General features: G+C 49.8%; 1 protein-coding gene across 1 annotated transcript in view; it reads right to left on the reverse strand.

The window, feature by feature from the left end:
* Window positions 1-4,663: 4,663 nt before the first annotated feature.
* KREMEN1 (kringle containing transmembrane protein 1) overlaps window positions 4,664-24,489 on the reverse strand; it is a 54,484-nt gene continuing 34,658 nt past the window's right edge. The window contains exons 4-9 of the mRNA XM_070385920.1: window positions 20,544-20,668; window positions 14,583-14,736; window positions 12,709-13,041; window positions 11,506-11,664; window positions 10,299-10,383; window positions 4,664-8,510 (exon numbers count right to left, since the gene is read on the reverse strand). Of these exons, the coding sequence (XP_070242021.1) occupies window positions 8,342-8,510; window positions 10,299-10,383; window positions 11,506-11,664; window positions 12,709-13,041; window positions 14,583-14,736; window positions 20,544-20,668 (1,025 nt within the window). The 3' untranslated portion in view covers window positions 4,664-8,341. The remainder of the gene's footprint in view (window positions 8,511-10,298; window positions 10,384-11,505; window positions 11,665-12,708; window positions 13,042-14,582; window positions 14,737-20,543; window positions 20,669-24,489) is intronic.

The following is a 24,489-nucleotide window of genomic DNA, read 5'->3' on the forward strand; positions in this document are numbered from 1 at the left end:
AAGACAACTGGTTATAAAGTACTGTATGGTAATAAGTTTATAATACTTCCCACATAAATAATACATACATAAAAAACAGACTCACAAAATAAAACATTAAAAAATAATTTTATTTGCTTATTTGTGTTTGGCTGGGTCTTCACTGCTGTGCAGGCTTTCGTCTAGTTGCAGAGTGCGGGCTTCTCATTGCGGTGGCTTCTCTTGTTGCAGTGCATGGGGCCTGGAGTGAGGGCTTCAGTAGCTGTGGCTGCCCAGTTCTAGAGCACAGGCTCAGCAGTTGTGGCTCATGGCCTTAGCTGCCCTGCGGCATGTGGGATCTTCACGACCCAGGGATGGAACCCGTGTCTCCTGCATTGGCAGGTGAATTCTTTACCACTGAGCCACCAGGGAAGCCCAAAAAACATTTTTTTATCTTACAGGACAGTACCTTGAAAAGTGTAGAAGTACCACAGTTGGCATACAGGGGCTGGCATGTACGTTTGCATCTTTGAAAGCTTGCAACTTGAAGGTTCATGTGTAGGGGACTTTCTGTTTATTGTCTGTGGCTGTGAGGGGTGGGCCTTGGTGCCCGCCTCCCACTGCCAATTCCCCACCCCCTCACGGAGTCACCCAAGGCTTGAGGATTTGCAGTGTTGGGGTCCTTGGGGTTCCCTGGGGATGGGCCATGGTCCCAGCCCGTGGGGGATGCTGCCCCCAACCACTGCAGGCAGAGGTGAGATGTGACAGAGATCAGAGACTGTAGGAGCCAGGAAAGGTAAAATGGTTACTATTTAGCAATGCGGGAGACCTGGTTTGATCTATGGGTTGAGACGATCCCCTGGAGAAGGGAATGCCTACCCACTCCAGTATTCTTGCCTGGAGAACTCCACAGACAGAGGAGCCTGGCCGGCCCCAGTCATGGGGTTGCAAAGAATCAGACATGACTGAGCGACTTTGATTTAGCCCTTTGCAGAAAAACTTGGTCAACTCCTGGCATGAGCACCCGACACTGGATGAGTGATCAGTAAAATGTGTCCATGGTTACCATTATTATTATTCTCTTGGTCTAGTTTTAACTTTCAGGTACCCCTTGCTTTTGGCTTCACGGAGAGACTATGAACCTGAAGTCCTTGGAAGGGTTTTGGGGGTGTCTCTGAATCTCCAGAGAATTTCTGTTTTTTTGTAGGTGAGGTCTTTTGGGGAGGGGCTTCATGACATTCATCTGATTCCTGAAAGAATCTGTGTTCTCAAACAGGTAAAGAAGCATAGGTTTGATGCCTTCCTTATTGCAGGCACTGATCTGTACTTTTTCTCTGGGCTGTTTGGAGGCAACATGTCTGATATTTGGGGGAGATTTTGGAAGGCCGTGGGGCCTCCCTCAGATACCCACGCCCCTGCCCAGGTGGGAGGGGCTTGCAGAGCACCAGGAACCGAGAGCCTTGGCTTTGCAGCCAGCAGACAGGGGTTCAATCCTGGCCTTGCCCTCCACTGGCCTGTCCGTTTCTCCGAGCCTCGGAGAAAACCCAACTCCCAGGCTGGGTTGGCCCTGGGAGGACTTGGAGGGCTGACCACAGTGTCTGGCACACAAGGTACCACAAAAAGGGTACCTGCTCTTATTATTATCACCATCAGCATCCCTGGACATTTAGAAGCTTCCCTCAGCTCCCCTGGAGCCCATGCAAAGCTGCCCCATGTCTGGCTAACAGGAGGTTTGAATTTCCACTGCTCTTGATTTGACTTTATCTTTGGTACCAGCGACTAAAGTGAGTTCATGAGACGTATTCATACAGTCAGTCTGCCAAACAGCAGGCCCCCAATTCTGCTTTTTTTAGAAGTTCAGTGGCTTCATTTGAACAGGGACAATAATAGACATTTCCTGAGAGTGAAATAAGAGATTGGAAGGTTCTCTGTTTCAAGAAGCTTGGCTGTTTCAGATTCTCCTGTTTTTGTTTTATTTCCCACCTGAGGAGTTACTCTGGACCTCGAGCTTGGATCTGTTTTCCCTCTAAAATGCTTCTCTCTGCAGCCCGGTTCCCTGGCCCAGTCATCCACAGCAGGCAAGTTCATTCCAGGGCCCAGTGACCACCTCTGAGAGGGCTGAGGGAATCTTCGGTGACAGGCCTGTCCTGGTCCACAGCCAGGCCAGCCCGGTGCTGTCTGCGCCCAGTTGCCGGGCGTGGTCCCATTCAGCAGGGGCCCAGTGGCTCCAGACAACAGCTGGAGACCAGGAAGGGAGACTTCCAGCTACAAGCAAATGTTGCTGCTTCTTGAGGTTGAAATGTTCTATCCCCAAAGTGCCCCTTTCAGCCAAGCAAAAACAATCCCCCACGGGGACCCGACCCTGCCACAGAGGAACAAAGGCGCCCCAGTTCTCTGTGTTCCAGAGACCGTCTGCAGTTTCAGGCACACACAGCCCAGTGGGGAGAGGGGATGGTCATGTGATCTTCAAGCTTGAAGACAAGGTCGTCCTTGTCCAGGCCTTTCGTCTCTGGAGGGAGGCCCTTGGTTGCCTGACAGAGGATGAGGCTGACGCTGCCCTGGTGCCAGCTCCTGGGTGGGCGGGTTTTAGTGTCCCATTTTGCAAGTTCAGAACAAGGAGACGAGGTCAAGGTCAGTGGTCCCGAGTCCGCTCAGATGGGCGGGAGGAGGGCTCGTCCTGGCCCTGCTTCAGGCAGGACAGGTGCCTGCGTTCTGACTGCATGTATTTTTCTGTTGCAGGCGGATCCGTCTCTAAGAAGTTCACCAGTAAGGCTGCCCCATTTGTTCTCCAATAGCCATTAAAAATATTAGTATTTTCCTTCAGGGGCAGGCAAGAGCTTCTGGGAAAGAGGAGAACTCAGAGAAAACGAACGCTCAAGTTGACACCGGCCTCTGAGGCGCCAGCTGAGGGTGGGGCAGGGGAGGGGCGGTGGTGAAACTGCCACGTCAAGGCACCACCTTCCGGAGAAGCGTCTGGAATGACTGCTGTGCCCTGCCCTCTCTGTCCCTCGATGAATCTCTGGAGCGATATGGCCTTCTAAGTTGAGGAACCAGTACTCTGTGGACAGCGGAGGAAGCGGCCAGTGGAACTTAAGGCCGCTGTCCATGAGTGGACAATTCATTTCAGAGGAGAAGGTGACTACTGACCAAACTTCTCAAACGAGGTAAAAGGGTGTTCAGATTTCAGTGAGCGCCGGCATCAGTCAGGGTCTTCCCCGGGATTCTGGTGGGTCTGGGGTGGGGCCCAGGAACCTACATTTCGAACAAGCACACGAGGGGTTCTCAGGCCAGTGGTCCAGGCGGCAGTCCGAGAAGCACGTCTGTGTCTAAGGTGGCAGTGCTGGAGGCCTTGCCCGGCCAATCGCTTCCTGAGAATTTGGACCTGGGGGCTTACAGAGCCAGCAGCAGCCTGATCCAGGCGGGGCGGAAGCCTGGCTCCTGGGGCTGCCCCCTCTCCCAGCCCTGCCCTGGCTCCCCTCCACCTGCCTGAGTGTGTCCGTGACACTATCCTCAGCTGCTCCTGCCCAGACACACCCCAGGGATGTCAGCTGTGCCTCCGCTTCCACAGGCCGCAGCCCCCAGGCCTGACCCTCCCTGGGCCTCAGGCCGCCTGTCCAGGTTCTGACAGTGCAGTCTCCACATCCCATGGGGACCTCCCTCGACTCAGCCCGACAGAGCTCAGCACGTTTCCTCTCTTTTCGTGTCCTTTACCGCAGAGACTGGCCTTTCTTTCCTCAGCAGCCAAGTCAGGACACTTGGGCAGCACCTTGTTCTTCACCTACCAGCTGCATTCCAGAAAACAAGGAACAGCTACCGCTTATTGAAAACATACCACAGGTAACAACTCATCACAGCCAGGTGACCTGAGCCCTGTAACTGCCCTCACCTAACAGGTGAGAAAACAGGTACCTGAGGGGCTGCTCACCCAAGGTCATGTGGCAGGTGCGGCGATAGGGGTGAGCCGGGCCCTGTGGAGACAGCTAGCTCTCTCTCAGGCCCTCCCCTCCCACCACAGCGCCGCTCTGGGGGCCCGGGTAGGCCCTCAGCATCTCTGACTGGCCTCCTCACCCTTGGTTTAACCTCACTCTGACCTATTTCCCGAGTGCAAGCGGGAAATGCTTCTCAACTGGGAACCTGACGCTGCTCCTCCACGGAAATCCTTTACAGGCTCCCTGTTCTACACCCCCAGCCTTGCAGCTGGGTCCCACAGGCTGATGCTTGGCTTCCTCAGGACCCACTGAAAGGGGCTTTGGGGGCACAGCCCTCACAGGAGAGGGCAACTCACACCCACGCTTCTTCCCTGTTGTTAAAAAGGAAGGGGTGGGTGGGGGGAAGGGTAGAGGAAGTGCCGGCTGCTCGGAAAGGCAGAGGGAACCATGTGGATGAGAGCCATGCAGCTTGCCAACCTCCTCGACCTCCTGAGCCAGGTGTGCTGTGCATCTTACGGGAGCAGACACTGGACTGACCGGCCTGAGGCCACCTCAGACCCGGGGTCCTGTGCCCTCGCCTGTGGCCGCCCTGTGGGTGTGGGATCCCAACTCTTCAGACCTCACCACTCGGAGATCGGCTGGGGGTCAGAGGCACAGACGAGAGCTGAGCGACTGGGAGGCAGTGACCTGGGGTAAGCCTGCGGTCCCCTAGCACAGCAACGTCCTGGCCCACGGTCTTGGGAGCCTCCTATAAACACAACAACCCTGGGCCCATCGCAGTTTCTACAACAATGAGAATATTTATTTTCTCCAGACGGTAAAAATAACATTTTTCTTTCTTTTGTAAAAGTTAAGTACCATTACATTCCATTTTCTTAAATAACAAAATCCTAAAAATATATATTAAATTGTATACAGTGCGTCACACTTCATCTTATATTTTAAAATACATGATGTTTCTATTTTATTCTCAAAGTTGCATATAAGAGCGTATTTACAGGTAAAGCCTTGTCATCCAGAGTCAGGAGCCCCTTGGGAAGGTGAGTCTGGGTGTGGGCGGTCCTGACGCCGTGAGGACCCCGCGGCAGCAGCCCCCACCCCCACCATGTGCTCCTGGCGACACGTCCTTTCTGAAGCAGCAGACTGACCTGGACTTTCCCCCACACCCCACTGCTGCCTCATTGAGTGTGTTCAACTCGGCAAGACGGGAACCTAGGAGATGGGCCCCCCGGGGTCTGCAGGCCGAGGGTGAGGCCCCATCCCCCTGAGCTGGCCAGCCTGAGCGGAGGCAGCTGCGGCTGGAAGAGAAACACCCCACACCAGGGCGGCTAAGCTGAGAGCCCCAGCCAGGAGGTAGAACAGTGAGGAAGGTAAACGAGACACCAGAGGAAACAATCAGAAGGTTAAACATTCCCAAGGTGGCAGCAAAAGCAGACATCAAACAGCAAGAGAGACTGGGAACCAAGAGGGCTGCAGGCTGTGGGCCGGCCCGGCTCCACGGGAGGCCGGGGTGTGGTCAGACCAGGGGCCGACCTCAGAGGCCGTCCACCTGCAAGTGCTCGGGAAGATGAAGTGCCAGGACTCACAGAGGCGTGGTGACACTGGGGTCAGGACGACCTGGCTGGATACGGAGCAGGCAGGTTCGACCACTCCTGCCAGGGGCTGACAATGGGCAGGGAGGCGGTTGGGGAGGGGGGCCCGCCCCCTCCCCCCTGGGTTTGGCAGAAGGGCCAGGACAGCTGCGCCTGCAAGTGCTCTGATCTCTGTGGGTTTCTGGCCGACTGGAGTCTTGAGCCAGAGCCCACATTTCAGAAGTTACAGCAACCTGGTTACCTCGCTCACGCCCAGAAAGTGGGGGGGCCTCAACCCTGTTCCGATGTGTGGGCACCTGGGTTCATTCCTCTTCCTTCTCTGTTGTGTGTGCCATTGGCCACTTGGGGAAGAACATGAGCCCTGTTCGCCTTCTCCACGGGCCAAGAGGCCAGGCTCCCCAGCTGGCCAGAGTGGGGTGTGGGCTGAGGAGGGGCCTGGGTCCCAGCAGCACCCCATCACCCCAGAGCAGGGATGCTTTGATCCACCACAGTCCCCGGAGCCTCTACACTTCCTCTTACCTAAGCCCGTGTTGTGTGCTTTTCTCAGGGTCACCCTTTCCAGTCCCCTCCAACCCCTACTTTCTCACCTCTGAAGTGGTTTCTTAGCAGATCAAGTGCTGCCCCCTTGGGTGTTCCTAGGTGTAAACACCTCCCCTCTTCTGGGGCAATTTGTGTCTCAAGTGTTTACTTAGGTGCAGGGGGCCCCTCTGGGCAGGTGACTGACAGGTTCCAGCCAAGGCCATGGCCAGGTCAGGCTTACAGACTTCGGCCTGGGACAATTTATGGCCCTCTCCCCCTGTGCCATTCTGAGGCCGGTGTGGGTTTCCAGGGCTGCTCCTGGGATGGTAAGTGGATCCTGGGTCACTGGGCTGCACCTGGGGTGGCAGGAAGGATAGCACTGGGCTTCCAGCACCTTGGGGATCTCTGAGAAAGGGCTCCTCCGGCTGCTCAGACACACGGTGACCTGAAGTCACCAAGTGTGACGACAGCAGGTGGGCCCACAGGACGCACCGGGGCCAGTGATCAGAGGGAGCCCGCAGCTTCGAGCAACTGCTCCTGGTCAGGCAGAGCCCTCCCGGCCGCGATCCCACATTCCCTCTGTGTTACTCAGGGACCTAGTGACCGCACACACCTGACACTTGTGTTTGAGAGGAGATTCCACAAAGGCCGGGAATAGCTTGGAGGGGAGACTGCACATGCCATACATCCCAGTGGTCCTTGCACGTGGCAGGCCTGTCTCCAGATCCCGGGGGCCGGCAGACAGCTGCTCTGGGGGAACTGCCTTTCCAGATCAAAGCCTCCCCCAGGGCCTGGGGCAGTGCCCCCGCCCTCCTGCGGGCTTGCTCCGTCTCCCACTCTGACTCTCCCCTCCTGCCAGCTCCCAGTGTCTCTGGCTGCTGGGGTCACCTCCCTGCGGCCCCACGTGGCCCTGTGTCTTTCTGGGAGCCGGGTGCACACAGCTGCCAGTGTGGCAGACCCCCAGGGAAGGCCAAACAAGGAGTAGCCCAGGGGCTGGGGGAGGGGGGCAAAGTGCCCAAACAGGGAGCGGTGAGGCCCGAGGCCTACGTGGCCACAGGAGAGCCTCTCTCTTAGAAAGGCCAGGCCCGCCCGCGGGGGCCGGGCCCGCCTCCCAGCTGCTGTGAGGGATGGCACTGACTCTACCACCCACGGCCACTGCAGCTGCAGCTCTCCATCTCCGGAGGCCTCTCCCGGAGGGGCTCCAGTTCCCACGCCCTCCCTCCGCACTCTGCACACCACTCTCTGTGGCTCCCCTCTGGGTCAGGGCAGGGGGGTGGTGGTGCAGGGGATGTGGGACCAGGGACAAGAGCCCTCTCCTTCCCACCAAGCCATTCCAAAGCCCACCCTATCCCCATAAGAAGGGGCATGGAGACCACCGAACGCCCAGGCCACGGGGAATTTCTCATCCTCTTTTAAAAGGAGGGAAAATTAAAGGAGGGACTGCTGGTGCCTGGGGTCATAAGATGCTGCCTGGATGCTCCGCCATATACACTGTTCTGAACAGACAGGCAGCTTAGGAGTCACCAGACGGGGCTTGGCTTGGGCTCCATGGGACCTCAAGCTGCTCAGGGACGAGGCCAGCAAACCCAGTGAGGAGTTACTGAGCACCTAGAAAAGCTTTTGGTGAAGTCTGCTGCATGAATGGCTGGACATTTCTTATGACCATCCCTCAAACCTATCATCCCTCAAACCTATCATCCCTCAAACCTATCTGCTGGTCACCAAGCTGCACAAAGAAGCCATAGAAAGTAGCCGCGGGTGAAGGTGTCAGGTTTGACCTGACGGCCTTCCAAGTTGGAGGAGACCCATCCTTGCCCAGAGCCCAGAGCCAGCACAGAGCATGGGCCTACATCATGGGTGGGGTGGCTAACGCCCAGGAGTACTGGACCAGGCCACCCCTCGGGAAAGCCTCAGAACTCTCTCTGCCTGGCCTGTTCCAAAGCAGAAAGACCAGGAGAAAGCCATCTGTGCATGGACAAAACTGAGAAGTGCTACTTACCCACTACCTGACAGTTGTCTAGAATGTACCTGAGCCCCATGCCTGACACAATCACCCCGTCACCTCAGGCCCCGTTGTCCCAACCCCTGTTCCTAGATCAGAGTGAGATGCAGGGGGCACAGACCGGGGACCTTGAGTCTCTCTCCTGAGTGTGGTGATGAAGCAGGTTGAATCCAGGCCAAGCGGCCCCTGTGTCAGGTGCCCGCCCAGTCAGAAGACTGCTGCCCCAGAGGAGGCCAAAGGTGAGGCAGGGAAGAGTCGGTGGAAGGAAACCATGGGAGAGGCAGTCCCCAGGGGCATCGAGTGCAGAGGGATGTTGTGTTCTGGGCACGGAGGGAGAGCTTTTAGTCACTCACAAGAGGATTACGGTCATCTGGTTGACTCTGACACTTGAGCTTCTTCTTAAAGATGGAAATCGAAGTAGAAGGCTCGTAAAAAATGCTCCAAATCTCCCCTGACGTCCCTGGTTGATGACAATCCCTAAGGTCCCCTGAGGCAGGAACGCGATGGGATCTGTTAAACAAAAATATCTTAATTTTTCAAGTAGAACAGAACTAAGCATCCAAAGCAACCTACCATTTCATGAGATACCTGCACCTATAAAATGGGACCCTCGGTGAGGAGGCCTGGGGAAACTTAACAGCTGCCTTTAGAGACTGCAGGGATCGCCAGGCACGTGACCCAAATCCCATGGCATGGCAGTGCAGTGGGGCAGGCCCCAGCTCAGAGTAACGAAGAACCTTCTAGCTGGTAGGATTATTCTAATCTGGAAAGGGCTGGCCTGAGAGATTATGAGTTTTCAAAAATCTTCTCTTTTTAAGCAGACAAACTCTTTTCGAATGACCTTTTCAGAAGCTCACCTACCTAAACAGGATGAAGGCAAACCTGCTCTGCTAGGAGTGGGCCCTGCCTTTCTCCCTGCCTGCCCCACTCCCTGTGTCAGCCCCTCGGGCTGCTGGGTGGGGAAAGTGCAGAGGGACTGGGTGTCAGGTGGGAGATGCACACGAGATTTGGGGTCTCGGTACATGGTGAGGTGCTGGGCCCCAGAGATTACCTCGCCCCCTCCCTGCCATCGGGGACACACAGACGGGACTATGCCTAAGAGGCTTCCCTGGAGTGTGTGAACAGTGATTCAAAAAAAGGAAAAATATATATATATTAGAAGCTCACTAAACAATAATAAGGACATTGTTTTCCCTGAAAAATGTACAGTGCAGGGTGGCAAGGCCTATGAGTAGTGCCAAAGTGGCCAAGGGCAGCCTTTACAGGGCAATAGAGGAGCCAGTATTTAATGTATGAAAGTCTGTGGTAGCCTCAGGGCAACTAAGCCCATGCATCGCAACCACCGAGCCTGTGGGCTGGAGCCCTTGAGCTGCACAGCTGAGCCCACGTGCCGCAGGTACTGAAGCCCGCACACCTAGTCCCTGTGCTCCACAATGAGAGAAACCACCGCAGTGAGAAGCCTGCGCACTGCAGCAGAGAGTAGCCCCCACTCAAAGATCCAGGACAACCGAAAACAAAAAACAAAAAACTCTGAGTCAGAGCACAAGCCAGAAAGTTGGGAAAAAGGTAGCTTTTACACCAACGCTCAGGAAGGCCTTGAAATGGAGGAAACTTTATGTCAATTATCTCAATAAAAGTAGGGGGAAAAGAGAAATGGAGAGAGCCTGGACTGGGAACCACAGGAAAGGCAGAGCAGAGGTCTAGGAAGATGAGCAAGCCCTTCTGTAGGTGCACAGCCTCCTGTGCATGAACAACCGCCCCTTTCCTGAGAGGCAGAACAGTTAAACCTGAATAGTGGAAATAAGAGAAGAAAAAAAATTTTTCCCCCAAATTGGTCAGAATTGAAGGGTGAAGCTATTATAAGCTTCCTAAATAACTGCTTTAAAATAATTATTAAACAGTAGTTAATAAAACTTCTCTGCCTAAGACTGTCTCACAGATTCTAGACGGCATCAGGAAACATACCTGGTATTACCCTAGGAATCTTTGCTCTTACGTAAATCACAAAACAGCACAAATCAGAACAATGGAAATTGTCCTGTTTTATGCCCAGACTATTTCAGTCCTCCTTGAAATGATATCCTCTAGACAGGGGAGCAAACACAATCCCTCAAACCTTAGTGAGATTTGTCCAGCTGGACAATTCACTCTACAGAGAATGAGAAATGTCTACGGCTGTACACTGCCCCGTGTTGAGCACTTTGGAATTGTGTTCTGACGTTATAAGTGTTTTCAGACAACTGAAACGAAGTAGAAAATTCCCTTCCCTTCCTGGGGCCGGGCAGCTCCCGTACTCACCTGAATGTGATGTGCAGAAGTATCTTTGCTACAATGGCTGTGACTGTGAGGATGAGGAGTGTTGCCAGGCCATACACTGTCCATCCTGCAAGTGTAAAACACAGGGGTGAGTTTGCACAAGGGGTGAGTTTCGGACTGGGTGTGAGTTCAGTTTTCAGGAGGAGGTCTGTGTGGAGCCCTGAGGGAGCCCTGGCAGCTCGGGGTTGGGGAGCAGGCTGGCTGAGGGGTTCCCGGCAGGTGGGTGCGGCCACAGGATGCAGCTGGAGCAGGGCTGGCATGGAGATCCAGTCCTTCTGAGCACCTCGCCTAGTTCCTGACTCCCCTGTGGAGAGGCAGGCAGTGTGGTCCAAAGCACACTCAACTCAGAGTCAAAAGGGGTGGTACACATTCCATCTCCACCGCTGGGACCACTGTGTGATTGCAGACGAGTTACATAACCTCTCTAGGCCTTGGTTTCCTCATCTGAGGAATGGGATGTGTCAACTGTGGAATGCTACAGATACGCAAAGGACAGGACACACAGGGAGGGGCTCTCCTGCCTGACTCCCTGCTTTGAGTCCTGCAGGGGAAAACCTTTAGAGCGGGGAATCACTAATGGTATCTGCAGCTCTACCAGCTCCTAAAGACTGCAATTTCCTCCGCAGAAAAGAGGGAGCGACAGTCTGTGTCCAATCAAGTCACCCAGCTTAGACCACAGGACTACTGCTCCCTCTCTACCCTACTCCTGTGGGGCCTGCCTTCACAGCTCAGGTCACTATTTGACTTCTCATTTTGCTTCTTGTCTTTCTCCTCCCACTTACAAGTGGCAGGACGGCAGGGATTTTGTATGGTTCTCTGTACAGTCCAGCACCTACAACACAGCCTAGCATCATTAAAGCACTTACAGATCTGCCCAATGACTGAGGAAAGAGCTCTGGCAACTGCCTACGCATTTAGCGAGCTACAAGCTGGGGCTGTGGAAAACACTGGATAAGCTTATTACATACCGTGTCCTAAAGGAGGTGAGCACTTTGCCTAAGGACTAAGGAATCAAGCCAGAGAGAAGATGTCCCTCCAAGGCCAGGACAAAGAGAGTCAATGGAGCCAGGACCCCCACGCCACCTCAGAAAGGGAAACACCCAAGAGCACCCTGTTTCTGTAATTGCCTAGGGTGCTGCTGCCAAGTTCTGTGGCTCCTACCCCTTTGATGGTGTCTTGGAACAGCTACCTGGCACAGTCTGGCGTGGGTGGCTGGGGCTGGTGGTGATGACATAGAGGACTTTGGAGGACCGGGCAGCGCTCACACTAAAGTTGGCCTGCTCCGTGATCACCTCGGCCAGCATCTGGTTGTCAGTGGGCTTCTCCTGTGGTGGGTCTTCCTTGATGGCTGGAAGATCAAAAGGAATTAGCTGGGGGAAAGCAGGTGGAGACGCCAAAGAGGAGGTGGCACTGGTTACAAAGGGGGCCGTTTTCTCTGGTTCAGTCCTGGGGGCAATTCTCTGCCCTGGCCCCAGAGCAGAACCTGCCAGGCTCTGGCTCTGAAGGAGCCATCTGATGTCTCTGTGTGGACTCCTGGACATGCTTTAGGGTGGTCCTTCCCTTGTGCCTCTGCAGCTATGGTCCCTCAGCCTGGAAGGCCCTCTTGTTTCCTATCTGTCTGCCCCAATCCTACATGTCCTTCCAGCCTGTCCCACCTGTACACTGGAGCCACATACTGACTGAACTCTTCTCTAGGCTCCTGACGTCCAGGGCAGAGACTAGGTCACGGATGCCCTCTGTGTACCCAGCACACATATCCACGGTACAGGGGCATAGCTCCATGTTAGGATGGTCTGAGGACAGTGAACCAGGATTTGGTGATTGGCAACGGTGTTCAGAGACAGGAGGATGAACCAAATGACCTCTTTGGAACCTTCTAATTCTACCAATCTCAGCTCTTTTAGTTATTATTTTAGCCTTTCCGTGAAAACTGTCATGCTATGCTAAGTCACTTCAGTCGTTTCCGACTCTGTGCGACCCCACAGACGGCAGCCCACCAGGCTCCCCCGTCCCTGGGATTCTCCAGGCAAGAACACTGGAGTGGGTTGCCATCTTCTCCAATGCATTGAAAGTGAAAAGTGAAAGTGAAGTTGCTCAGTCGTGTCTGACTCTTAGCGACCCCATGGATTGCAACCTAACAGGCTCCTCCGTCCATGGGATTTTCCAAGCAAGAGTACTGGAGTGGGGTGCCATTGCCTTCTCCATGAGAATGACTAAAACAGCAAACTCACAGGTGGCATCTCTTTTCTGTATCATGCAGCATGTACAAGTTATAAAACAGGAAGTGGGAAAACCTGCAAGTTGATTGGGCAGCTCCTGACACGCAAGAACCACCTGAGGTCCGCACATCATAACAAGGTGCAAGGGGGGCCCGAGGAGGCCGGGGCCTTACCTTGGTATAAGACGGCAAATCCCTGGGCCTGATTGATGCGATCAGAGAAGAAATACAAAATGATGAAATCCAGAGAGATGTTAAAGGATGAAGGTGGGCGGTGTCTCCCGTTGAAACGGACCAGGACGCGGTGGGTATAGCCATCCAGCAGCTCCACCATGTCTGCAGAATCCCGGATATCAAACAAGGTGAAGTTGAAGTGGATGTGAGCAGCTCCTGGGACCCGGATGGTCCAGTAACAGACCCTCCCCGCGGCATAGGCGTCGGGAAAGTCAGGGGAATACACCACAGAGGTCATGGCCGAGTAATTCCCACCACAGGCGCCAACCAGAGCTGCAGGAGACAAAAGGACACCAGCCCTCAATCGGGGGCTCGGCCATGGGGTTTGCTTTCCAACCTGTTACAAACAAAACTTCTGAGCTGATGGGATCCAGTCTAGGATGTTGTTTTTTTGTCTGCAAAACCAGACCATCTTATGTTTCAGGATCGAATCACAGAATGAGTAGCTTAAACCCTGAACAAATGACTGGAAGCTTTTTCTTCTCCCAGGAGACCTCAGAGTGAGCACACAGCATGGCAGTACAGCCCAGGCAGGGGCCGGGCTGGAGTCAGAGAGTCTGGGTTCGGGACCAGCTGGGCCGTGTGATCCCAGGGGCTCACTTCACATCCAGACCTCTCGCTTCTCTCGGCTTTGAGGGTGGAGAGACCACCACCTGCTCCCGTATCATATGAATGTGTGAGGACAGATGAGACAAAGCACATGAAAACACAGACCTCTCTGCAGGGGCTCTCAGTGAAGTGAGCGCCTCCCGGGTACCTTAGGGGTGCAAGGCTCATGGGAGGGGCCACACTTGTTTTTGAAGTGGGACACTGTGGCACAAGAAATGACCATCTGAAGACAGGAAGTTCCCTCATTACTCTGCACCAGCACATCTAATGTCTGGACCCCCGGTTCTGAGCGGCAGGTTCAGGGAAGGGGACACACCACTTCACAGTCTTATGTAGTGAGGTGAAGACAAGAGCCTAGAAATCAAAGTCCTCAAGAGGAAGGGCAGGCCCAGGATTTACAAAGCAGGCCAGGTTGGGGGGGCGGGGGGTGGGGCACCCACTTCCCTTTAGGATGTAGAAAGCTGCTTCCATCCTAACACTGAGAAGCTCAGAACTTTTTCTTCAACCCATCAGAAAGCTGAGGTCTCAAGACAACCAAGGGATTTTAATTCTAAAAAGTAAGAAGCTCCTCTGAGGAGAGTCAGGCCACACAAAGTGCTTCATCCTTGACAGAGCACAAGAATGAGAGCGGGCCACCATGAAAGCAAGGAAGAAGAAAGCAGTAAAATTTTAACAAATTTCTAAAGGCTGAATGTGGACCAGCCTCTCAGTCCAGGATGCCCGGAAGCCCCGGACACAACAGTCTGCACTCACTTGCACGCACTTCTGTGCAGGCCTCCAGCCAGTGCCCATGAGAATGACCAGGTGGGGCAGGAGACCAAAGGGTCCCCATTGGTGGGACCAGTGGGCAGGAGGTGATGAGCTGCTGCTGGGGGACAGGCCTGATGCCCTGCTCTCTTCCAGAACCCTCCTGGAGCAAAAGCCTGAAGTTGAGAGGAAGGGGCCACACACCCTTCTGCACTCAGGCCCCTGTCTGTCCCTGGGAGCTGCTGTTACTTTTGTCAGAGTAACCAGGAGAAGACTCATTGCCTTTGGAGGAATAGCAGAGGCAAAAGCCACCTGCCCCTGGCCTGCAGTAGGTGCTTAGTAAGTACTGCAGGTGAATGAATGCATAGCAGGGAGGCAGGGTCAGACAATGCGCAGGTCGGCTCCCCGGCCCAGGGTTCCCAAGCCTTGGACAGCACAGGGCCCGGAAGCATACTCACTGTCGAAGACGATGACCCTGCCATCGCCCCCACAGGGCTGGGTGTGGTCCCCGAAGCAGACGCTGCTGCACTCAGTACTGGCTGCCTCCCCGTACTTCCAGTAATCAGGGTCGTTTCCACAGAAGCAAGCGTAGCCCGACTCTATCCCGGCAAACTGCCATGACAGAGAGGCAGCACTTGGTAAGCGTCAGTCGGGGTGTCAGGTGGCCTGACCGGGTCGGCCCTTCGGCAAGCAAGCACCTTGTCTTCCCAGCCCATCTTCCCTGGATCCTCTACCTTGGTCCCGCCCCACCCTCACCGCACTTCACTACATGCTGACTTGTAACTGTGTACCACCACAGTGCTTCCCCTCCTGAGCATCCCTTACTTATGTTTGCGATTCTACTGTATTTAGCTCAGTTAAAGGCAGGGATCCCATTAACTTTAAACATTAATAACAGCTAAACATTTTATTGAATGTTTACTATGTGACAGGTGGTAAATGCTTTGAAGTTAGTGCTTATTGCAAACTTATTGTAGGCCCTATGAAATACATTTTTTAAATTAATTGATTTATTTATGGCTACCCTGGATCTTTGCTCCTGTGCACAGGTCTCTCTAGTTGCAGTAAGCAGGCTTCTCATTGCAGTGGCTTTGGAACGTAGCCTCTAAAGCGCACGGGCTTAGTTGCCCTGTGGCATGTGTAACCTTCCCAGACTAGAGATCAAACCTCTGTTCCCTGCATTGGGAGGTGGATTTTTTCTTTCCTTTTTTTTTTGTTTTTTACTTTTCTTTTGGCAGGTGGATTTTTAAACCACTGGACCACCAGGGAAATCCCCTATTTAACATTTTTATTTTTATATTACCATACAATACAACTATTTTTATGGTGTACAGGCCTAAGGATTTTAACCCATGAATAAATTTGTACAACCACCACTACAATCAGGACACGGAACATGTGCAGTAACCTTTCTTGTGCTGTTGCTCTATAGTTCCCCTCTATGACCCCTCAGTTCAGTCACTCAGTGGTGTCTGACTCCTTGCGACCCAAGGACTGCAGCACACCAGGCTTCCCTGTCCATCACCAACTCCAAGAGCTTGCTTAAACTCATGTACATTGAGTCAGTGATGCAATCTAACCATCCCATCCCCTGTCATCCCCTTCTCCTTCTGCCTTCAATCTTTCCCAGCATCAGGGTCTTTTCCAATGAGTCAGTTCTTCCATCATGAGGCCAAAGTACTGGAGTTTCAGCTTCAGCATCAGTCCTTCCAATAAATATTTAGGACTGATTTCCTTTAGGATTGACTGGTTTGATATTCCTGCAGTCCAAGGGACTCTCAAGAGTCTTCTCCAACACCACAGTTCAAAAGCATCAGTTCTTCGGTGCTCAGCCTTCTTTATGGTCCAACTCTCACATCTATACAGGACTACTGGAAAAAACCACAGCTTTAACTAGACGGACCTTTGTCAGCAAAGTAATGTCTCTGCTTTTTAATATGCTGTCTAGGTTGGTCATAGTTTTTCTTCCAAGGAGCAAGCGTCTTTTAATTTCATGGCTGCAGTCACCATCTGCAGTGATTTTGGAGCTCAAGAAAATAAAGTCTCTTATTGTTTCCATTTTTTTCCCCATCTATTTGCCATGAAGTGATGGGAATGGATGCCATGATCTTCGTTTTTTGAATGTTGAGTTTTAAGACAGCTTTTTCACTCTCCTCTTTCATTTTCATTAAGAGGTTCTTCAGTTCTTCTTCACTTTCTGCTGTAAGGGTGGTGTCATCTGCATATCTGAGGTTGTTGCTATTTCTCCTGGCAATCCTGATTCCAGGTTGTGCTTCATCCAGCCCCGCATTTCACATGATGTACTCTGCACATAAGTTAAATAAACAGGGTGACAATATACAGCCTTGACTTACTGTGGAACCTGTCCATTGCTCCATGTATGGTTCTAACTATTGCTTCTTGACCTGCATACAGATTTCTCAGGAGACAGGTAAGGTGGTCTGGTATTCCCATCTCTTTAAGAATTTTCCAGAGTTTGTTGTGATCAACACAGTTTAAAGGCTTTGGCATAGTCAATAAAGCACAAGTAGATGTTTTTCTAGAACTCTCTTACTTTCTCTAGGATCCAACGATGTTGGCAATTTGATCTCTGCTTCCTCTACCTTTTCTAAATCCACCTTGAACATGTGAAAGTTCTTGGTTCCCATACTGTTGAAGGCTGGCTTGGAGAATTTTGAGCATTATTTTGCTAGTGTGTGAGATGAGTGCAATTGTGCAGTAGTTTGAACATTCTTTGGCATTGCCTTTCTTTGGGATTGGAATGAAAACTGACCTTTTCCAGCCCTGTGGCCACTGCTGAGTTTTTCAAATTTGCTGGCATATTGAGTGCAGCACTTTCACAGCATCATCTTTTAGCATTAGAAATAGCTCAGCTGGAATTCCATCACCTCCACTAGCTTTGTTCATAAGCTAGTGCTTATGAACACTTTGTTCATAAGCTAGATGCTTCCTAAGGCCCACTAGACTTTGCACTCCAGGATGTCTGGCTCTAGGTGAGTGATCACACCATCGTGGTTATCTGGGTCATTAAGATCTTTTTTGTACAGTTCTTCTGTGTATTCTTGCCGCCTCTTCTTAATACCTCTGCTTCTGTTAGGTTCCTACTGTTTCTGTCCTTTATTGTGCCCATCTTTGCATGAAATGTTTCCCTTGGCATCTCCAATTTTGTTGAAGAGGTCTCTAGTCTTTCCCATTCTATTGTTCTCCGCTATTTCTTTGCACTGATCACTTAGGAAGGCTATCTCATCTCTCCTTGCTATTCTTTGGAACTCTGCATTCAGATGGGTATATCTTTTCTTTTCTCCTTTGCTTTTCGCTTGTCTTCTTTCCTCAGCTACTTGTAAGGCCTCCTCAGATAACCATTTTGCCATTTTGCATTCTTTTTTGGGGGGATGATTTTGATCACAGCCTCCTGTACAATGTTATAAAGCTCCATCCATAGTTCTTCAGGCACTCTGTCAGATCAAATCCCTTGAATCTATTTATCACTTCCGCTGTATAATCGTAAGGGATTTGATTGAGATCATACACTAATTAGTTTTCACACTATAGTTTTAACTTTTTAAGACTGTCATACGCTAGAGACCAAATGTCCATGTCTGCCCCTCCCCTGCAAATTTATATGTTGAAACCTAATTCCCAATGTGATGGTACCTAGTGGTGGAATCTTTGGGAAGTGATTCACGAGGGCTTGTGCTCATGAATGGGATTAGAGCCTTTATAAAAGAGACCCCCTTTCCCCTTCTGCCATGTGAAGACATGGTGAGGAGACAGCCATCTATGAACCAGGAAACAAGCCATCACCAGACACCAAATCTGCCAAAGCCTTGATCCTGGACTTCACAGTCTTTAGGACTTTGAGAAATGAATTCTTGTTGTCTTTTTTTTCAATTGGAATATAGTTGTTTTACAATGTTGTGTTAGTGAATGCTTGGTTTAGACCAAGTATTTTGCACAGCAGTCAGAATAGACTCAGACACACTATACGCAGAATCGTATTCCGAGGCCGGCTCCTTTCCCTCAGCATAGTCTCTCTGAGGCTCTTCTGAAATGACCTAGAGTTTGCTGAGTGGCAGTTTATTGCATGAGTATACCGCAGGTTGCTAATCCATTGAGTTGTTTTGTTTTTCATGATTATAAAACAGAGCTGCTATAAACACTTGTGTATATTTCTGTGTGAACATAAGCTTTCCTTTCTCTAGGGTAAATATCTAGAAATGGGATTTCTGGGTTGTAATTTCTCTACCTCATTAATATTTGCTTTTTTCCTAAAAAAAAAAAAATGACAGCCATCCTAGGTTATTTATTGTATGAAATGGTATCTCATTGATTTTCATTTGCATTTCCCTAAAGACTAGTAATACTGAGCATCTTTACCGCACAAAGTGTAAAAAAATTTTTTTGATTATGTGTAACATAGGTAGAATGTTGAGCACATTTTCATGTGCTTATTGGCCATTTGTACATCTTCTATGAAGAAACATCTATTCAATCCTTTGCTCATTTTTTAATTGGGCTGTTTATCTTTCTATTGTCACACTGTTAGAGTTCTTTATATATTTTGGGCATTAGATCTTTATTCATATATATGTTTTGCAAATATTTGCTCTATTCTGTGAGTTACTCTTTCACTTTCTTAATAGTGTCCTTGATACACAGAAATTTTAAATTTTGATGAAGTCCAATTTATTTTTTCTTTGATTGTCTGTGCTTTTGGTATCCTAACTGAAAAAATCATTGCCTCATCCAAGGTCATGTGTATCTGTACCCATATTTCTTCCTAAACCTTTATAGTTTTAGCTGCTACATGTAGGTCTGTGATCCATTTTAAATTAATTTTCATATATGAGGTAGGGGTCCAGTTTCATTTTTTCCATGTGGATATCTAGTTGTCTCAGCATTGTTTGCTGAAAACACTTGTTTTTTTCCCATTGAATGATATGGCACCCTTGACAAATATCAATCAGCCATAAATAATACTGTCAATCAAGCGATTGGTGGCTTGCAAAAGATTGAGCATGTAAGTAAATCTATGGAGGATAATGGGAACCAGGTTTCTTACTATTAGAGAAGGGGGCCAGAGAAAACTGGAATGAAGCCTGCAGTGTTGGACAGGGATTGATGTTACTCAGTACAGTGCATGGTTTTCTGACAGATATAATAAATAACATGTATTTATTATATACTATGTATACTATATACTATATCTTTATATATAAAGATATATAATAAATTGTTCATTAATATAAATGATAATGTGGCCATAAATAATAATGTCTGGACTCTAAATTCTATTTCCTTCAGCTTATATGTCCATCTTTATGCTAGTACTGTAGCTCTTTTTTCAGTATATCACTGTTCCCAGGCCCTCTTAGTGGAAAGAGCTAGGAAATACATATGTATATACAAACACACATACACACACTTTTATATTTATGTTTCTTTCCTTTTTGTTTTCTTTCGCTGCATCATGTGGCATGTGGGATATTATTTCCCCAACCAGGGATGAAACCTGTGCCTCCTGCAGTGGAAGCGTGGAGTCCTAATCACTGGACAACTACCACAAGTCCTATGTATTTATTTCTGTATATTGCTCCCTACATATATATCAGAAACCATGCACTATACTAATAACATCAATCCCTGTCCAACACTGCAGGCTTCATTCCAGTTTTCTCTGGCCGCCTTCTCTAATAGTGAGAAACCTGGTTCCCATTATCCTCCACAGATTTACCTAACATGCTCAATTTTTTTGCAAGCAACCAATCACTTGATCATGTTGGGCCAATTGCCTCGCTCAGTCCCTGCCTCAAGACAGGCCTTGAGCACTGCCAGTCTATTCTCCTTGCTTGGGCCTGATTAATGGCCTTTTGATGAAATTATTAAGGAAAGAATGAAGGATGGAAGGAAGGGAGGGAGGAAAAGAGGGAGAAAAAGACTTCTTTTTTTGATATAACAAACAATAGCATTATTGAACTTTAATGACTAGAAAATGGACAGGATGGGAAGAAAATATTTTGGACTGGTATCCAGGCAAGGGCCCCTTAATGTATCAAAGTAGTAACCACTACCTTGGCTTATTCTCAGATCCACCCCCCTGGAGCCAGAGACCTCTCTGCTTATAACACACAGGGGCTGGAGGAAACACATGACTCTGCTGGAGGTCAAGCTGGATGCAGGTACTGGGGTGTTTCCTTTTATCTCTCAGTCTTTGGACAGAGTGCTGCCTCATGCCCCAGAATCCCAAGCCCCACTCTTCCTCCAACTTCTCTTTGGCAGAAAAGTACAGTTGTAATGGCTTCACAGGTGGTTGTTGTTTCTAACAATTTAAATGATTTAAATATATTTTAAATAATATCTCAGCAGAATGCATTTAGACCTTTATCTTTTTCCATAGGTATAAAGCTCAGAACTATTACCTTGAACCTTTGACTCCGACAAAAACTGATGCAGTTTTGTATGGTGAGTTTGTTAGATGTTTTACTGGTGCCAGTTAGAGGAGGTGGGTTTCCATGATCCTTGTAGCAGCCAAGGTTTCCAGGCACTAGAGAAAAAAGAAAAACAAAAGAACTTGACAACATCTAGCTGTGAAACACCAAGAAGGAAAGGCGTGTTGTGCCAGGTACTTTCATCTCAGCCCATATTTCCATTCCTAAAGTGCAAATAAATAGCAAGCAGCAAGTGTTAAAAATGGAAGTCTTGGTGCCCTCTGCTAACTGCTACATCTTTGTTTTATTTTGACGAGTATGTGAAGCCCATAAAACCGACCCTAAGACATTTTTTACTTGTTCAATATTGATAGAATTTAGTATTGACAAGAACTAGGCATAGATTCCGAAAAACAGAGAAGCTACAAGACACAAATTATGTCTCAGAGTCACTGGAGGACAAAAAAAAAAAAAGGGCTTGGAAGCTACCATCCTATGCCTTGTGCCTCCCTAGTCCCCTCAAAAGCCCCACAAGTTGGTTTTACCAGGTCGTTTCGTGAATTTAATAGTTCCCTATTGCCGCTGTGATCAATGACCGCAAACCTAGTGGGTTAAAGTAGCATAAACCCATCATCTTACAGTTGCGGAGGTCAGAAGTACTAAATGGGTCTAATGGGACTAAAATCAAGGTGTCAGCAGAACTCTGGCTCCTCCTGAGGCTCCAGGGCACAACCTGCCCCTTGCTGTCTCCTGAAGAAGCTGCCCTCATTCCTCAGCTGTGGCTGCACCACTCCAGCCTCTGCCTCCCCCCCTGCTTCTGTCATCACACCACCTTCTCTGCCTCTCATCCCCCTGCCTCTCTGTTACACGTCCTGTGTGATGACACTGGCCCACCAGGGTACTCCAGGATCATCTCCCCATGTCAAAATTCTCATCTGCATCACGTGTGCCACGTAAGGTAACATGTTTGAAGATTCTGGGGGTTACAACATAGACTTCTGGGGGAGGGGGATTATTCTGTTTGCCACAGTGGATGTATTAGTGTTTCACAAGTACAAAAGTCAGATGGTCTGGTCTAGTAGAAAAAGCTGCAACTGAGAATAAAGAAACCTAAATATATGTGCCCCCACCTCCTGGTGTTTGTGCCCCTGTGTGATTCCCTCCCCTCGAGTGTGGGCTGGACAAGTGATTTGTTTTTGCCCAACAGAATGTGGTAGAGTTGAGGGGAACTACTTCTGTGACTGGACTACAAGAGCTGTGACTTTGGTCTTGCCAGTTGACTCTCTCTACTGCCTTCTTGGCTTATATACTCTAATAAAGCAATGTATCACATCAGAGGTCATAAGAATGGCCTTCAGCCAATAGCCAGCAAGGAGCTGAGACTTCCAGTTTCTGCAGAGACTGAATCCCACCAACAGCTATGTGTGCTTGAAGGAGATCCTCCCCAGTAGACCCTTGAGATGAGACCCGGCCCTGGCAGACGCCTCACCAGAGACCTTGAGGCAGAGGACCCAGCTCAACCATGTCCAGATTTCCTGACCTACAGAAAGTGTGAGGTGATAAATGTGTGTTCTCGCTAAATTTTAGAGTAGTCTGTTACAGCAACAGATGACTAACACACCTATATAACATGCATCTAAATATATGCTCATTGAATAAAGGAATAAAGGAAATGGACAAATTATGGCTTCCTAGGTGGCTCAGCGGTAAAGAATCTGCCTGCCACAGGGTCGATCCCTGGGTCAGGAAGATCCCTTGGAGAAGGAAATGGCAATCCACTCCAGTATTCTCGCCTGGGAAATCCCATGGACAGAGAAGCCTGGTGGGCTACAGTCCATGGGGTCACAAAGAGTTGGACACGACTTAGCGACTAAACGACAATGGACAAACGGACCTCTCTTCCCCTTAGTTTTTCATCTGTGTTATTTATGAAATCACTCCACCATCAGATGAAGCCCTTTCCCTATGGTCTCTATTTGGCTCCTTACAGTTCACATCACTCAAGATATAAGACACAAATGAGGTCTGGTCCTAGAAGCACTTCTAAGCCAGTCAGAATTACATATTATCCAATTCCAAAGTGAGACATATAGATTCTTAGAAAGTACTTTTTGTTTAAGACTGGAAAGCAGCATGGTCCAATTGAGTAAACTTTACACCCATACTAGTTTTTGGCACATAAGAATACACACACGTGCACACACACACACACACACTTTTCAATTTCTGCCACCATCTACATCTAACCAGCTCATTTTAAACTGGCAGGAAGCTAACCCAAAGAGTCACCCTCCCCTCTCTACGCCAAGTGGTTACCCTTCTCCCTTGCGTCACACATGGGTCAAATATAACAAATGTGGCTCACCACACAAATGTTAAAATGCATCTTTCGGAAACAAACCAAATCTCTATAGTAGCAAATGTAAACAGAAAAGATCTAGGCAGTAGGAGTTCAGCGTTCAGTGGGGGCCTGGCTTGGCAATGGCTGGGCTTTAGAGTTTAAACAAATGCAGTGAGCTAAGCATCTCTAGTTAGGGGTGAATCATATAGGCTTGTTAAAGGGGCCTTACACATGGAAACCTGAAGCATGCGTTTAATGGTTTTTAATAAGAGCTACTTGATCGTGATCATCTTGGTCATTTACTCTGATTTCTGTCTCATTTATTCCATTCCATGCTCAAAAATAGGCATGTTATTATGTATTCATTTATAGACAGCCTAAGGCACAGAACCATAAATGTTAACATTAGACATAAACAAGGTCGTGGTTTGCGTGGATGCAGCTGGAACCTATCAGGTTTATTCACAACAATTCGGTGAGCAAATTCAGGGAGCTCATGTTCAGTTCCAGGAGGGCAGTGAGGCTCCAGAACACCCTGGGGAGACAGAGCCTGGAAACCAGCCCACACCGTGCTGCTGCTCCCTGCGTCTGGACAACGGTGGCCTTAGTATCGTCCTTGACACCATGTCAACCGCCTGCCAGACACTGTCCATTCTACCTTCTAAAATACTTCAGACACCTGTCCACCTCTCTATCCAAGCTGCTATTTCCCTGGTTTAGGCCACTGTCCCCGCCCTTTCGGGGCTTCCCAGGTGGTGCTAGTGGTAAAGAATCTGCCTGCCAATGCAGGAGACACAAGAGATGTAGGTTCAACCCTAGGGCCAGGAAGATCCCCTGAAATAGGAAGTGGCAACCTGCTCCAGTATTCTTGCCTGGAAAATTCAATGGACAGAGGAGCCTGGTGGGCTACAATCCTTGGGGTTGCAAAGAGTCAGACATGACTGAGAACATACACCTCTCCCACTCAGACTATTCTATCAGCCTCCTATTCCATCTCCCTGTTTCTAGGCTCCCCCTACTCTAATCTAGTTAGTACACTGCAACCAGAATAACCTTTACAATACATTCCAGGCAGAAGGAAGGCCAAGGGCAAAGGCCTAAAGCAAGAATGACCTTGGTTTTTGCAGGAACACAAAGAAGTGAGTGTGACCAGTGAAAGAGAGACGGGAAGGCACCAGGAGCTACAGAGGTATGCAGGGGCCTTGCCTGAACCCTCAGAGCTCCCGGGTCATCCTCTAGGATCAAGTCCAAACTCTCACGTGGGACCCAAGGCCCTACCTGATCTATGCTGCTCCTCTATATCCCACCCCCTCAGCATCACCCTCTCTCTGTCCCTCGGCTCACATTCTATATGAAACCCAAGATACATTATAGTGTATCTGCAAGTTGCCCACATGCACATGGCTCTCTGGCCTCTGGCCTTTCTTACAAGCTGTTCCTTCTGCTTAGAACAATATTCTCTGCCTAGGATGGCAGCCTGAGCATCATTCCCCTTGGGAAGCCCCACGGGCCTCCTGTCATCCTCCCATTCCACAGAGAAGGTTGCACACCCCTGTGGTGTGCTCCTGTAGCAGCCTGTGTGAAACCTGATTCTAA

This window comes from Bos mutus, chromosome 17, assembly GCF_027580195.1.
Source record: "Bos mutus isolate GX-2022 chromosome 17, NWIPB_WYAK_1.1, whole genome shotgun sequence".
Lineage (NCBI taxonomy): Eukaryota > Metazoa > Chordata > Mammalia > Artiodactyla > Bovidae > Bos > Bos mutus.